This window comes from Varanus komodoensis, unplaced genomic scaffold (assembly GCF_004798865.1).
Source record: "Varanus komodoensis strain SLA01 unplaced genomic scaffold, ASM479886v1 scaffold6_2, whole genome shotgun sequence".
NCBI classification, from domain to species: domain Eukaryota; kingdom Metazoa; phylum Chordata; class Lepidosauria; order Squamata; family Varanidae; genus Varanus; species Varanus komodoensis.
In genome coordinates this window covers 17,043,382-17,060,208 of record NW_025336346.1, presented here as the reverse complement: position 1 = coordinate 17,060,208, position 16,827 = coordinate 17,043,382, and the positions used below count along the sequence as shown (strand labels likewise).

The 16,827-nt window shown below is 42.0% G+C and overlaps 1 protein-coding gene across 6 annotated transcripts in view; it reads right to left on the bottom strand.

Annotated features, from left to right (window-relative positions):
* Positions 1-16,827, bottom strand: part of FLNB (filamin B) — a 92,688-nt gene that overhangs the window by 22,919 nt on the left and 52,942 nt on the right. For 4 of the 6 annotated variants that reach the window (XM_044451383.1, XM_044451378.1, XM_044451380.1 and 1 more), the window contains 12 exons: positions 15,351-15,441; positions 14,418-14,587; positions 11,489-11,606; positions 9,807-10,069; positions 8,412-9,009; positions 7,870-8,043; positions 7,410-7,572; positions 6,612-6,772; positions 4,366-4,533; positions 2,390-2,482; positions 1,443-1,566; positions 476-632 (listed from right to left, as the gene is read on the bottom strand). In XM_044451383.1, coding sequence (XP_044307318.1) covers positions 476-632; positions 1,443-1,566; positions 2,390-2,482; positions 4,366-4,533; positions 6,612-6,772; positions 7,410-7,572; positions 7,870-8,043; positions 8,412-9,009; positions 9,807-10,069; positions 11,489-11,606; positions 14,418-14,587; positions 15,351-15,441 — 2,280 coding nt within the window. The remainder of the gene's footprint in view (positions 1-475; positions 633-1,442; positions 1,567-2,389; positions 2,483-4,365; positions 4,534-6,611; positions 6,773-7,409; positions 7,573-7,869; positions 8,044-8,411; positions 9,010-9,806; positions 10,070-11,488; positions 11,607-14,417; positions 14,588-15,350; positions 15,442-16,827) is intronic. The other 2 variants (XM_044451381.1, XM_044451382.1) reach the window with 1 other exon arrangement.

The following is a 16,827-nucleotide window of genomic DNA, read 5'->3' as shown; positions in this document are numbered from 1 at the left end:
ATTTGAGCTTTAAACACACACACACAGAGTATGTTGTGCATTTTGCACAAATTAGCAACCAAGAAGCCCATGATGATTTATGCAAACAGCACAAATACCAAATGTTGTTTGAGTACCAACTAGTGGAAATTATTTCCTTAGCAATGTTTGTTTTAGAGAAAAGGTGTAAATTGTGGCTCTCTTCAAGACAGAAGCCTGTGAAACCTGTTCAAATTGCACCATATTGAGTCAGTACTAGTGCAGGGATGCCAAACCAGAAATGGGGGGGAAATTGAAAAAAAAATCCACTGGATTTTCACCCCATAGCCCACATCCCTATGTACCACTACAACTAACAGAAAGCAATGTCCTAGTGTCCATTACCTGTTATATTAAGTACCCCAGATATTTCTAATTCAGCATGTGGAGATTATCCTGATCTGTTGAAAGAGTGTTCATATTCAAATGAAATACCAAGAGATGAAAGTTATCTTACAGTTACGTGTACTGAGAGAAGTCCTTGTCCTGCATCTTTAGCATCAACAACAAATTTAGCAGGCATGCTTGCTGGAATCCCATGGGTGCTAAGGCCAGGCCCACTTGCTGTCACTTTATTGGCATCGTATGTTGGAAGCACCTTTACTTTGAATGGGCTATTGAAAGAAAGGAGTGATATTTTTCAACATTGAAAATTATTAGCATATGCGTAGCCTGCTCTCACACTGGCAAATAGCATTAAAACAAAGGGGCTTCTAAATGTTAATCAAAGGCACTGTCTTGGGTCAAACACTGGCTTTTTATCGGTTCTCCGCTCAGTCTTCAACTGAAGCATGGGGCATGGCATACTCACATGGTAACTATGCTGGAGCAAGGGAATGGATTAGCAAGGGCTGGTCTTTCATTTCAAAATGGCAGAGGCAAACCCTTGTCAAGTCAAAGCAGTGGTAGACAGAAAGAGATGGGGATCTGGGGATCTGTAGTCCTAGCTGGCAAATCCTAGCAGCGGCAGAAAGACTTCCCACCTAAATTAGGCTCCCAAAATGGATAGGTTGGGGTAACCAGAAGTGGATGTCTGTATTTGAGCCCAATTCAGTTCTGATATGGAAAACAAATTATTTGGCTCACTAAGTGCTCAGAGGCATCCTGCCCTTCAGCTTTAAGCATTGCACATAGCTCTGCTTGCTGGATCATGGGGCTCTAATAAAATGCCAACAAGATCTGATAATCCTGAAGTCTGCCCACCCTTGAGTTCCAAAGTGCGGACCAGATTCGACAAAATGTACATGCCTTTGTAGCTTCTCTCCAACAACCACCAGGAAAAACTAAGCCCTGGCAATTGAAGTTATTACTGCAAAGTTCCTCTCTGGAATTTAGTGCAAAAGCAAAGACCATGCACCCAAGAGTCTATCCACATCCAACACGGAGGCCACCTAACAAAACAGTTTAAGCACAGTTTGTCTTACCTTCTAGGAATTTCTTCATCTGCATATTTTACCCCGATTGTATAGGGACCTTCTTGCGTAGGTGTGTATGATACTGTATGGGTGCCATCGCCATTGTCAACTATGCTAACAGGTTCCGCCAAGCCTAAACAGAAAAAGATACTATATTAATTCGGCTGTGTTCAAAGCTTCAGTTTCGCATGAGAAAATAGGTCACTTCAAGCATAAACACACAACACTGATTTAAAGCTTTGCAAGAAATCTGCACTGACATCTGCTTTGTGACCTGCTCAGATAAGCCAATTTATTCCTATCATTCCCAGTCTGTGACCTCACCAATTAGAAAGAGGTGAAATCACAAGCAGTTCCTCAGCTGGCTCAGCTTCAACAGCTGTAATGCTAAGGCCCCCCTATCAAAGAGGGGTTAGAACAATTTATTGTTCCAAAATTAGACAGCTGCTTAGGTCAGTTATCGGGCATACTTAAATATAAGCATCCAGAAACAGGAAGGAAAATTTTCCCTTCACACTACTACTGATTAGTTTCAGTATCCAATTCGGTGCTGTGGCTTGTTAGTATAGAACTGTCAGTGGCCTTACTCAGTGAGCCATTGAGAAGTTTAGAGAGTGGGTAGATTTAGCACTGCCATGTTATATGATCTGCTGGTTCAAGATAAGATGGACTCTTAAGGCCTCTCCTGGAAATTATAATCTGTGGATTTGCACATGCAAGCATTTCATAGGATTCGCTGCAACATGAAGCTGTGATTAGACACGCCTGAAGTCACAATTTAGATCATATAAATCAAACAAAAAGAAAGCTTTAGTAAAAAGATCTTTCAAGCAGAAGTTAGTACTGAAGCTGCTGAGCAGAGAAATTTAATTAAGCCTTCAGTTTAATCATACAGCAGCACTATAGAAAGTTTTGAAGATTTTTTGAGGGCACAAGCAATTAGTTAAAGTTCAAACCTGTCATATTAGATTCACCCTGCGGATCACCTTTAAAGAACTCTGAAATTGCTTTCAGTGGACTGCGCCGTGACTGGGAATCCGGCTCATCAGCTAGAATTAAAAAACTATTAACTTAATCCAGAAGACAGAGCTTTGTCAAGTTGCTCCTTGTCTGACATAAACTAATTAGAAAATGGCCAAGTGCCTATACAGGCAACAGCCATGTTAACTCATGACGTCTCATTTACTCCACGTTCATGGTACAGTGTGTATATAGTTTAATTCCTATCATCACTGCATCCCTCAACACTTGGTGAGTTATTTTAACAGTCCCCATGAAGAATTACTTATAGATGAGAGCTGGAATTATATCTGCCAACAGGAGACATAAAATGCATTCACTGAGAATCTCCCCTCAAACTTCGTGTCTGATGTCTGGTTTGAGTACTCTTGAGTATTTGGAGATATTCAAATACATTGTATTGATGTTTGAAAATCTTGTGCAAGTTTTGAAGGAAAAGGGGCTTACAATTGGCTGGGGCATGCTGGGAGTTGTAGGCATTTTTTGTCTAAACTTGCATGGGACTGAATCCTAAATGTTTTTGATTTTTATATTTAACACTATTGGCTTAGCTGGCACTGTTCAGTGTCTGATAGTACCAAAAGCCCTTCTCTTCTCCTTCCCAGACTCTTCCCAATTTTATTTCCTACTTCCCAGCCACCCACTCTTGGGCTCAGATCTTCACCTCCATCCCGTCTTCCCTCAGTTCTTTCTCTTTTGGGCCAAGGGCCAAAATTCATTTCAGCAAAGTTCTTTGGAACCACATTCCAGTGGTGAGTGGGGCTGAAAGGAAGAGGAGCTGGGTCCAAATATACCAGCCTATTTTAGTGTAAGCTCTTGCTAGCAATAACTAGGAGTGGCAATTCAACCATTTAGAAAGCTGGGGTGGGGATGAGGGGAATGCGCAAAAGTTGGGAATTCTGGGAAACAATAGGTGGCCAAGGGAAGGAGAAACAGCCAGGAGGAAATGGAATGGCCCTTCTGGAAAACCTGTATTTGGTTCTCACTCACTTCGCTGTGTCACATGAGAATTGCTTAATGAATTGCTGTCAAAAAGACTGCCACGACTGAACTCCCTTTATACAAATCCTTGGCGCACCTCACTGAGAATACTGTGCACAGTTCTGGTCACCTTACCTGATAATGGCATCATTGAGATGAAAAAAGTACAAAGAATGGCAACAAAAATGATGCAAGGGCTGGAGCAACTCCCCTGTGAGGAGCAACCACAACAACTGGGCCTGTTTAGCTTAAGCCAAGTAAGGGGAGACATGACGGAGATGCTTAAATTATGCATGGTGTGGAGAAAGTGGAGAGGAAGACATTTTCTCCCTCTTCCAAAATACTCAAACCCAGGGTCATCTCATGAAGCTGATAGGTGGGAGGTTTTGGACAGGTAAAAGGAAGTTCACACAGTGTATTCACACACTTCTTCACACAGTGTATTGTTAAATTATGGAATTCTCTGCCATGGGAGGCTGTGACAGCTACCAATTCGGATGGCTTTAAAAAGGGATCGATCAGATTCATGGAAGAGAAGGTGATTGGTGGCTAGTAGCCTTACTGGCTATGTGCTGCCTTCTATAGCAGAGCAGGCAAAGGTCTTGTACCTATTCCTCTTGAGGGGTCCCTGTAGGCAGCTGGTTTTCACCGGGGAGATGCAGTGCTGGACTGAATGCACCATGGGTCTGATCCATAATGGCTTTTCTGATATTCTAGATACCTCAACTCTTGATCACTGTAACCCCCAACTCTGTATGGCATGACAAATACTTGGCACTCCTCCGACAATGATGCTACTTTCACTTATCCCTGGGGATGCACTGCTCAGCTGAATGCACTGTAACTGGTAGAAGTGATCTAGAGTTCTCATCCATGTCTGCACACAACAACCGTCAACCCTCACATAAAACAAATTTTAGTATCAAGTTACCTCTGGGTCCCATCACTGTAACCTCAAGTGGCGCAACTCCAGCCTTACTGGTATCCACAGTAAAGGCTTGGGGAATTTTGGCACGAACTGCAGTTCCCAAGCCTGGTCCTACAACTTTCACTTTACAGGGGTCAACAACATCTTTTACAGGAACCTTAAATGGACTGCCTGCCAAAAAAGCAGAAGACAAGACTGAGCCAACAATACGCCTATTGAAGCACAACAAAGCGAGGGAGGTGTGGCAGCTCACAGAGATCAGCCCACAGCCTCCCTCCAATCACCACAGCTCATCACAGGGCATGCTTGGCCCCAGCTGTAGTTCAATTTATATCGCCCACCTTCATTTTGTATTGGTTTCTGATTTCTGAAACAGAAGATTTTATCTGTACTATGTTTGTGAAAGTAAAATCCAACACAAATTGGCTGAATGCTTCCTGAGCAGACAGAATATTCAGGGAGAAGAGCTGACAGAATGTTAGCAGAATGGTTTCTGTGAGCAAACAGGAAGTTATTGGTGTGTCTGGAATTACTGGAAACAATGGAGTTGGAACTATGAAAAACTAATAACAAATTTAAAACTGTTGCGAGATGAATCATAGCTTATAATGGGAACGTAAAATATGATTATCAATTGTAAGATTGGTATAGAGAAGTAGGGAATCTAGTTATTAATGATAAATTTAGCATGTGATCTTGAAAAAAAGGGGGGGATCTAAACTGTCAAAAGAATCACTGCAGTTTTGGAATGGCAAATGTCCTGAAATAATTTTTGAATGAGTTTTCTATCTGTACCATGTATCCTGGCATTGTGGGGTGAAGTATCTAAGAATTCTTTTAATTGTATATTAATCTCATATGTTTTTCCTTTAGTTGTAAGGAGGGGGGGTTGGTTGCATTTTAGAGGGAAAATTAATTTTAAAATTAAAAACTGATGTGTCTCGAATTAAAGCTTCATGCAGTCCTAAGGACAGTAGCAAGTATGTGGGACAATGATGACTGAAAGAAGTCCCAGGAGGTATGGAAATTATAGTTCAGGGGCAAGGTGGACCATCACAGAGAACTTGAGGAAAGCAAAATAAAGGCTGTTTAAGGGAAAGGGCTGAGTCAGGATGCTGAGGCTAAGAAGAAGGGTCTGAAGAAATGTCAAGGTGAGGAAAGGACAGGAAAGCTACAGCAGGGACCCAAGGCCGATGGGCCTGTTCATGGAGGCAGTGAAGAAAGGAAGTTGTGGGCAAACCTTCACACATCTAAGGATAGGCAATACTAGGAGGAAGTGGGGCAAGTCCTGAAGGCTAGAAACTTGTAGGCCAAATCTCAAAAGGATGATCAATGTCAGGTCTAGGCTCTGACATTCCATACAGTGCCCTTACGAACGGCAATGCAGAAGAGTTTGGTCAGTTGTGGCCCATTTCCTCAACCCGGCACCGGGATCTGAAATCTTAGTAAAGAATGAGAAACAAGTTGCAGGGACTGGGGTTGGTGGAAGTAGCGTTTCACATTTTAGTTTAAACGGAGTCAGCTAGTTCTCTGGCTACAGGAAGCTAGTTATCCTTTTTCTTGTATACATTTTAATGAGTATATTACATTGGATTTTTAACGTTCAGATCCATGACGAGCCAATCTTCAGCTGAAAGGTCAAGGAGCAGCATAGCATCCTATTAAGCCATAGTGAATGCTTCTGTACTTCTGTTTACTTCTGTAAATTACAACATAAAAGTGTGTACAAACTGCTGGCAATATTTACAGTGAAATGGAATTGTACTCAATGTAACTCTGACCATCCAACTTGGGGGTGAGGGCATATGTACTAGATCACTGTTAAAATTGGTTCAAGGGAAAACATGATGCAGTAGTTTCCAGCAAAGAATCTTTATGTAGTGAGTTGTCAAAAAACAGCTTCAAATATATCACAATTAGGTTTTAAGCTAAAAAGAATATGTGCTTATTTTTCCCTGTTGCTACTGTGAGCTTTTCTGCAAAGACACTTTTGCTTTAACTTTTTTAGGTTTAACAGACATTTAAATACAGCATCCATTTCAGTTTTTTAAAAGTTAGTAATGGGGGCCAATAAGATTAGTAACACATCAGTGACCGGGGTGTAGGGGTGGGGAGAGAAACACAATTCAAAGTAGAGCCCAGTATTTATTAGGTCTGCTTAAAATGCCACAAAAGATTGAACAAGCTCAACAATATTCAGTATGTTCTCCAACAAAAGCCATTTACTTGCATGATGCAAGCAGCCTTACCAGGAATATGTTCACCCCCATAAGTTATGTTGACATCATAGTCTCCTGGAACATAAGGGATATATTCTGCACTACAGCTGCCATCCTTGTTATCTTTGCAGCTTATTTTGGATTCTGAAGGACCTTCAACAGTTATTCCAAGACCACCAATTCCAGCCCCTCTGTGAACATTAAAAAAAAAAAGCCAGTACGTTTGTGTTAGAGATAACACTTCCGAGTGTTAAGTTTTACTTTTAAGTCTATTCCTCTAGGCTAGTATTGCATTCTACGACTGCTTAGCAACTGTGCTCTCCTACACTCTCACATGGCAGCACTCAGAAACAAGGCCCATCATGCAGTTAGGTCTTAGTCACAGAAGCCTAAAGGTTTCCCTCAGCACCAAGTCTCCGATTTAGCCTGGGGAGCACTCAAGTAAGAGGTGAGGGCAGTGGCTGGCAAGCCTAAGAGCCACATGCAAAGAAGCTCTGGGGAACACTGCCAGGAGTCAAGCATTTTGCTCAAGGCGCATGGGCGGGGCAGTCAGGAATTGTAACAGTGATCACGCCAACTGGTAAGCCTGTGGCATCACCGGGAGCAGCTCTGACTTGCTTTGCTTCATTTGTAATCTTGCCCTCAGCTTGCCACTATTAGGCCACTACTCTGGGAGAAGGCAAGCCTGTCAAACACAATTCCACTTGGCTCTGCAGTTAAATCTTGCAGCTTTGAAAAGGTGTGCCCATATACAGACACACACGCACACCCACATGGCTTAATTCGACTTTAATATGAACGTTTTAAAAAACGGTCCAAGATGCTTACCTGGTGACAACAGTAAATGGGTTTGGTTTATTTGTGAAAGCTTCCTGTAGCCCAGTTCCTTGGGCCACCACACGGGAAGGATGGCAACCTTCCGTGACGTCTACCTTGAAAGGGCTGTTTAGAACAGGAACATCATCGTAGGTCACTTCAACACTATGAGGGCCTGCAAGCAGAAGGATGAGATTCATTTGGAAGATACTGCAAGGGGTACAAGGTACAAGTGGTGCTCTTCCTGCCTGAAAATACTGAATTCCTGATCATGTTGGTAATTGCAGGGAAATCCTCGGCTGTTTTAACAAATGGGGTGGAGGCCACTGATTGTGCATCTTCAGGTATACAATGGGGTTCCTAGAGTAAGCAAGCTTCATACACATTGGTACACATGTACAGAATAGCATTGTTCAGAAAAATTTATTTCCCCACCCTTCTGCCAAAGTCAACAGCAACTAACACCACTTACCTCTTTCATATGGAGTGAACTGTACTGCGTATGTCCCATCAGCGTTGTCTTTGATGAGACAGTCTGTGGAAGCTCCAGAAGGATTTGCAATTTGGGCTTTGATATGGTCTCCACCAGTTTTGGTCAAGGGCCTGGCATCTACAGTGAAACCTGTTGTTGCTTCACGGAAGACATCTGCCAAATAGAAATGGTAAACAGTTCAATTTGGACAGAATTATGCACTGGACACACATCTGTTCTTGCCCGGAAATGGGTTTTCAGCAACTCAGACACAGCAATAAAGAGGGCCAAATTCTGCAATGCAAACATCACCCACCTAATTTCCCACCCACTGAGCTTCATTCAGAGGCCCACACCCTGCTCCTGTCATCAAGGTGCTTTCTTCAGGAGAGTCATTAAAGTTGTATAATTCAGTATCGTGAGAAGCACAAATGATGTGAACCCTGTTCAAGCACATTTAAGCATGTATTCTACGCAAAATGCGGTATATACAAGTTGAGTTTATTTGCAACACATCTAAAAGAAAAGGAAAATAGACTCACCTTTCCCTTCGATTCCTGGCCCAAACACTTGAATTTTGCTTGTGTCTACAGCCGGATCAACTTTGACTCGTGCAGGGAAGTTTGGCACTGGCTCTCCACCATATTTCATTTTGAGTGTATACATTCCAGCAGAAAGGGGCACATATGTAACTCCATATGTCCCATCTTTATTATCTTGAACTTTAACATCTGCTTTAGAACCAGAATCAGACACTGCTTCCATATCCAGCTTCCCAGGCCCAGCTTCTGAGCAATCCACACTGAGCAATCCAGCTTCACCCACTTTACCCCGTTCAAGTCCAGGGCCTGTGGCAATTACTTTTGAAGGGTCAAATGGCATTTCAATATCTGCTTTGAAAGGAGAGCCAGGAATATGGACCTCTTCAAATAGGATGTTCACAAGGTATTCACCTGGTTTTGTAGGCAGGTAGGAGACTGAGCATGTTCCATCTCCATTATCAGAGCATTCTATTTTGGCTTCACATGGTCCCTCAACTGTTAACCCAAGACCCCCAGTTCCTGCACCTTTGGTGTCTATTGTGAATTCTGCAGGCTTTCCAACAAGGCCTCCTCGAAGTCCTGGCCCATGGGCCTTCACCTAAAACAGTTAGCAAATTGTACTGATGAATTTAAATACATAGACATATTTATCCAGTACACCATATCAACCAGTTGTATAATTTTAGTTTCTTAATGCAGTCTCCATCTTGATGTTAAAAGGGCAAGTGTACTCTTCTGAAGACAGGTATCAGCAAGATTTCAAGCTGAAAGTGCTATTTTCTGTTTTCAAAAGATAGTGACATCATTGCTTAATAGCTGGCTGAATCAGCATACTGCCATGCTTTATCATCAGCTTGATTCTCATTAGTTTAATTGGTTCTGAAAGCAAGGAAGATGAACCAAGTAACACAAGGGAAAAGTGTAAAGTGGTCAAGTGTAACTTAGTGTTGATTTTTTAAAACCCTGCTGTTCATTCAACATCAACCGTGCTAGGCCTTTCAATCCAAACAGCTATTACAAAACTCAGTATGTGTTCAAGTAGCACAAAAACTTAGGTCATGACTAAAAAGGCCTGCATGGGATCGACGTGTGACCTCTGCCAATCCAGAATGCTTCAGGTAGCAGGGCAGTCTTCTCATCCTAACTGACAAGGAAGCATCCATCCAGGACTTAACTTATTATTTTGAATACTTGACCCACTTTATGTTCTGGACCACAGAATTCTCCACTGGTGCAACTCTGGAATTTCCCAGAACAGGTTATATAGTTTCTGTAACTCATATATAAGACTACACCTAGAAATAGCACAATGCACATTATAAATAGTACACAACTTTCCAAGCAATGAAAACACTGGAGTTCACCAACTCATGCAGTGACCAGCAAGAAACTTACCTTGGAGGGATCTGGTGGCAGAGTGGCTTCCACAGTGTAGGGGCTTCCTGGGACTGGATTCCCATCATAATTTATATCAATCATATGAAGTCCTTCTTCCTCTGGGATATACCTTACAGTGCTACACTCTTTGCCTACTACTGGTTCTACTAAGCATGGCAAAGGTTTCCTGGTATTGCTGAAGATGGACACATCCAGTTTACCCTGTCCACCAGCTCCTTTTGTGTCAATCTGAAATTCCTGGTTCTTGCCCACTTCGACTCCTTTAGAAAGCAAAGAGAATATACTTAAATTGGTCTGTTTTTCCTGACTGTAGATCATACTAATGTTCAATAAGGCAGGGGAATACAGAGACAGAAGACAGTTGTAACAGACACATTCACATGCCAAACGTGTACAATTACATACATATCTAAATATTTCATCTTACAAGCCTGTCCCATGAAAAATGTCATTTGGAGAGATGATCCGATATGTGCAGGGATGGGCAGCTTGTAAGCCAAAGCATCCGAACAGCCACAATTCCAATCAGTCCTAGCCAACATAGGCAATTAGACGGAATGATGGGAGTTGCAGGCCCATCTGGAGAGCCACAAGTTGTCCACCCATGAGTTAGTGGCTGTAGAGGGCTCAAGTAGTCACACAAGGTCAGGAAGTTGGAGTAAGATCTAAACATTCTCTTTGTATAGGTCATTTTTGCATTGTCCCAGTGTAAGCATTATCATGGCTTTATATTATGTAATAGTCCTGTCTAGAATGGAGAAACTTGTTTACTGGCCAGTATGCTACTCTTCAGACAACCCAGATTCAAATTACCCATCAACCCAGACCTAGAAACATTAATAGTCTCTAACGTAAGCTCCAAAATCCTCCATAAATCCTGGTGCATCACCTTGTGGTTTGTTTGATGATCATGGCTTGGATCCAAACCACAAGCAGAACTTTACCCATGGAACTGTCCTGCCCATTCCTCCTCCCCATTTATTTGCTTACGGTATTTGAGTGCTTCCTTTCAGGATTAGCCTGCCCAAGGTGACTCAAAGCATCACACACACAAAATTCATTATAGTTAGGAATTGATAAAACTACGTTTCCCCTGAAAAGACACCATGTAGGATGCAATCCAGGAGGCTGCGACTATAGCTGAACATTTTGGAAACACACATAGGTAGAACTGTAATCCATCCTTGTGTGTCCCTTTGGATCCACCCTTCTCATTCTTGCCACAGTGTAGTCAATAAATCGGCAGCTTTGACCAAAGGTTCAAAATCAAGACACTTGTTTTTGCTCTGGTATTTAATGGGTGGAACTTGGGAAAGCTCCCGCACCTTACACAACCCCACATTTAACATATTGAAAGGGTTTTATCAGAAGATAAGACTGAACTTTAGCCTAATATTTAAGGCTACAACTTGGTTTACTACAGATATTTCACTGAAAGTATGTTCCTTAAATAGGCTGCTCTTTACCAAGACCTGCCAATTGCAGTTTAGCAAGCTCATACATACAATAGCCCCTAAACCTTCCCAATTTAAGCATATCAGTGAGAGCTACAAACACACAAAGCAGATACAACTCTAAATTCAGGTGTCTATTGGTACCCAGAGCTCTGCCTTCAAGCAGCTGTGTTCAGTTTTTCATTTCTTGTTTAGTATGTGACTCACATTAGGTAAGTTACTTACTGTTTTCCAGACCATTAAGTTTAACTTTGCTCAAGTCAAGTGGAGCAGCAACACCTACAGTGAAAGGACTCCTAGGGATGGGATCACCACCATAGTTCACCAGAATGTTCATGTTACCCTAGAGAAGTTGGACAGATTTGAAAATTTATTTCATTTTTTTAATATCCAAGACATTCCTGCAACCACAGTCTTTAGTGGTTTGACATTCGACTCTCCATTAAAACCATCATCTATCTTTCCAAAGGTCAGACAAGTAGAAGCTTACTTAAACCTCCAGATTTCTACTCAAGATGTGCTTGATAATGAGAACAGACTCTGGAGTAATTAAATACTCAGCAGAAGAAGCAGACTTGGGCAGATGCAGCTCTGATATAAATTTTTAGAAACTCGGCACTTAAATACTAAATGCCACTCTGCTTTGGCAAGTATTCCAGGTTCCTCTGCTGAGTTTTAGGTGAAAGTCTGCACCCCTCCTTCTGCAAGGGTCCATGTTTCTCCAGTTTCACTTTTCCTTCACTCTCAGTCTGTGTTTCAAACCCCCTTCATCCTAACCAGCCTTCAGACGTCCACTGAAGATCCAGCTGTTGTCACCTGCAACATTGTAAAGCAGTTAGCTCCTGACATGACATGGCTGCCTTAATCCTCATGCTTCACTCCATGCTTATATTGCACTTACTGCTTTCCCCTTTCCTCAGAAACACTGTTGGGGTCATCTCTCATGCCTGCTGGAGAGGTATATTCAGGTATTTCTAACTATGTATGTCTAGGGTCTAAAAATAAACATATAGAAGGGACAAGAAGAGTGCCAAGGAAGCAGATTGCAACATCATGGTTGTGAGTCTTTCATAAAAGGCCTCTTTGTCTAAAATATGCCATTTTACACATGAACCGTAATAGCTTAAACATGACAGACCAAAACCATTCAAACTTCAATGTTTTGTCCCTATAAAAATATATCCAATGTAAAAGCAAGCCAAAGATTGTCCATTTTCTTCCTGGTTCTCCTTCACTTAGGTCATTTTATCTCCTATAATCTGAACAGTAGCTCCAGTCAAGACAGAAGGGCAACTGCACTTTCTTCTCTATAGCAGATTAATTAGGTGCCAAGAATGAGAAGTGTTTACTGCCTAGAAACTGCCATGCTACCATCTACATTTACCCATATGGGTACAAGATTAATGCATCCATAATCTTGGGACTTCCTTTGTTCCATTTTTGTAGATCACTCATAAATTTGAAGCAGCAGACACTGGCTATAGAAAAGATGCTTGGAAATTCAGATTTTTCAACTAAGCTACTTGGGCAAGGGCCAAAACGCCATAAACACGTTAACTCCCTGTGACTAAGGTGCATATCATGTGGCAGTTCTGGAACATAATCCTTGGATAAGCATTTGAGAATGAAAATTACATTTTCACAGGGCTAGAAGTAGTTTAATGTTTGATAACTAGTATTTGTCACTCCTGTATTTACAGATCCAACTGAGCAGAGCTGCCTGCAGTATTTACTTGTTCCACCCCTTATTCAGCTCTCCCTTCAGATTCCTTGTCAAATTGGTTTCAAAAATGCAGAAGTACATATGGTGCACTTTTCAAACAAGGCTGCATTGCCACCACCTACTTATACATTTTCTGTCCCTGACAGAATGCTGGCACAGTGCCAGCATTCAGTTTCCTGGGGGTTTTTTTTTTTTTTTCTATTTCCATTCTCTACACTGAGAGCCAAAGGACCAAGTAGCCCACAAACTACAAAGTAGGGGGAATATGTGGGATTTGACCACTTCAGCCTGCAGGTGGGGCATTTTTTAATGCTTCCCATGCACACAAAACTCTCAGAATGCACTAAATTAGCTCACTGGGAAGTAAGGTCTAATGTAACCCTTTACCAGATGTGCTAACTTATGATATACAGGGAGCTTCTCGTAGAGCAACAAGAAACAAGTCTTTTCTTGAACTGGTGCAATGCACCACTCTCCCATAGCGAAACTAAAATGGTTTAGCTGGCATCACTGTGTATGTTGGATCTGATCATCTTAAGAGTAAGCAAGCCAGCCAGCCAGCCAGCCAGCCAGCCAGCCAGCGATATTTAACTGCCTTCCAAAGGACACATTTGACAACAGTCGACCATACGTTCAAAGATAATCATTCACACACACCACGCATTTGCAAACTTGCAACTTTACTGGAGTATACTACACAGTACCACTGTTTCAGAATTCATAAAGTCAGTTTCCATTTATACCAGCCAGTGTTCATGAACAGCATGCCAAAGAGAAAGCTGGCATCAGGGTTTCTAGAACCAAGATCCAAGTAAAGCAAAGTCATCCACAAAATCCACTTATTCCAAACAATGGATATCTAAAACTTGTTGGAGTGAGCAGGATATCCAGAGAATCATATAGACATAGAAATGTACAGGTATTAGGGTGAGAAACCACAACAAGCAACAAAAAGACATCAACCACATGGATCCACAGGACAGAAGCCAGTGCCACCTCTCCTAAGGATTAGAACATGAAGATGTTTGGAACCTAATCCAAAAAATCATGTTAATATTTGGTTTTGCTTTGCTCTTTGCTTGAAGGAGACATTTAAGGGCCAACCATAACACTGCTCACCAGAAATGAATACAACTCCACAAACATCCTTAAACCTTCCAGGAGCAAAAATGCAAGCTGTAACTAGTGTCAGAGTTTGGAACATATGACAGTGAGTACAAAGTTGCTTTGGGAGAATTTTGATGGAAACCTTTGATCCAGTCAGGCCATTTGCATGTACGAGTAGCTTGGTCTTCATGACATTTTCAACAAAGGAGGTATCAAGAACTCAGAAGCATTTTATCTATCTAGTATATCATATCAATCAGTACTAAACTTGCTGCAGATTAAGAGGGGGGAAATCCAAATTTTACCCTTAAGAAGAATGCCTACCTGCTGAACTGGAGTGTATCTTACAGTGTGGGAATAATCATAGTTGTCAATGATGTCTAATTCTTTAACTGCATCTCCCGCCCTCGGTCCACTGAAATGGACATCCAGAGGGGCCTTTCCGGCACCTTTTGTGAAGACAGTAAAGTGCGTTGGCTTCCCATTCTCCACACCTAAGTAGGAAAAGAAGTTACTTTCTTAGAACTGTTCAGGAGGAAGTCACACCAGTCTTTTGCAGTCAGACTGTTGAATGCAGAGAAATACCGAACATAAGTTTTTGGGCCTCAGGTTTACTTTTCTAGTGTAAAGAGTGGGCCTATGTCTCTCTTGAGACAGACTGTTCAGATAGATTCATCTGATTCTGAGGTGGTGGTGGTGGTGCAGGGGGAATGAGGGAGGACTTTGGAGTTTCAAGGTTACCTAGTGAACTTTCTCAGACAGAGTGTGAGAAACCAGCCTTTTTTAGAAGGGTTTTCAGGAGGGGAGAGGAAGCCAATGGGAGTCCCAGTAAGGAGGCAACAGGAGAAATGAACTTTGAGTTTCACTCTTCCAACTGTCTTGCCCTCAAGCAGCAAAAGCCCCCCAGAGGGTGGACCCAGAAACTTTACTGAAAGGGAAGGACTGAGGAGAAGATTCCAGATTGGAGTCAACTTTTTACATTGGCAGATGCTTCTCCCTCAACCTTGGTAAGAAAGCTATTTAAAGTTCATACTCCTCTGTTCTGTTTTGCTTTAATAAAGAATTACCCTTCGAAGAATTGTCTTGAATTTGATAACCTGAAGCAAAGGAGGAAGGGACCAGCTCACAACATCTATTATCGCTTTTCTAATCTGTCCTTGAAACAGAGCTGCATTATGCTATATACACAACAAAGACAAATAAGAAGACAATGAGGTAAACCCTAAATTTCACATACAAAATTAGAAGAAATCTTACCCGTTTTACTTAGTCCAGGCCCTTCGGCTTTGACCTTACTTGCATCATGGGAGGGTTCCACTTTCACTCTGAAAGGGCTGGCCGGAATTTCCTTCAAGAAAGAAATGCCAGTATTAGTTTTTGCAGCAAGATTACAGCAGAACAAAAGGAACTAGTTCATGAGACCCAACACTCTGCAGAAGCACTTCTTTCCTCACACTTCCATGCTGCTGTAAAATCAAGTTAGTTTTTTTTCTCAAAGCAAAGCAAGGCATACAAGATCAACTAGTTGTAACAGAAGCATCATTTTAGTTTTTTTTTTTTTTAATATATCTTACGGGTTGAGTCATCCACTTCATTTTGGGTAAGCAGGTGCCCAAATATCAAAAGAACCCACTGCTACAACATAATATTTCTCCCAGAAGCTCAAATGGCAGCATTACTCCTGCTTAGCCCAAGGTTAGCTTAAACATGTAGGCTTTAGGGAACATTTGATGAACCTGAGAGTTCCTTTAAAGCAAATGCCACAGGGTGGTCTTACACCTTAACTGAGGAGCGACCTGATGTTTTTTGTCTGCCACCACTTTCCGGCATCTGTGTTAACGGCATTCTTGTTCTTGGTCTGTCATATACCAACTTCCTTAGCCTTCTAAAACTCAGTTTTAGAAAGGCTTTAAAAGTTTCTTGTTTGGAAGCACTTCTGGACTAAAATGCCTGGCAGTGGATGTATTATCTTTATTACACCACTGAATGCAACATTTCATTTCTAAACAGCAAACAATGTATTTCACTTTCGTTTCCCAACATTAGTGACCACCTCAGATGGTGAGAGGGATGCGGTGGCGCAGTGGGTTAAACTGCTCAGCCAGTTGATCGAAAGGTTGCCGGTTTGAATCTGCACACAGGATGAGCTCCTGTGCTCCGTCCCAGCTCCTGCCAACCTTGCAGTTCGAAAGCATGCAAATGCAAGTAGATAAAAAGGTGCCACTTCAGTGGGAAGGTAACAGAGCTCTGTGCACTTCGGTGTTTAGTCATGCCGGCCACATGCCCACGGAGACTGTCTGCAGACAAACGCTGGCTCCCTCGGCTAGGAAACGGAGATGAGCACCGCCCCCAAGAGTCAGACATGACTGGACTTTAATGTCATGGGGAAACCTTTACCTTTTAAGATGGTGAGAAACAATTTCTGATAACAACTTAAAAAAAAATCCTAACTACTGTAATCTATGTCCATCAATTTGGTGCATTTTGTAATTATTTTGTACTGCCAAACTGCAAAGACTTCTGTAACCACAGTTAAAGGGTAAAATGAATTATAAAATAAAAGGCAGTATGATCCTGTGGCCTCAAGGCAACATCTGGGGTGTCACAGAAAACTGGCTCTCCCCTGCACCCCTAGATAGATCCACCTGTGGATCCCCTCTCTCGCTCCAGCTGCCACAGAAAGGTTCCAACAGCGGACATTCTTCCACACAGTGACTGCAGAAGAGGATGTGGA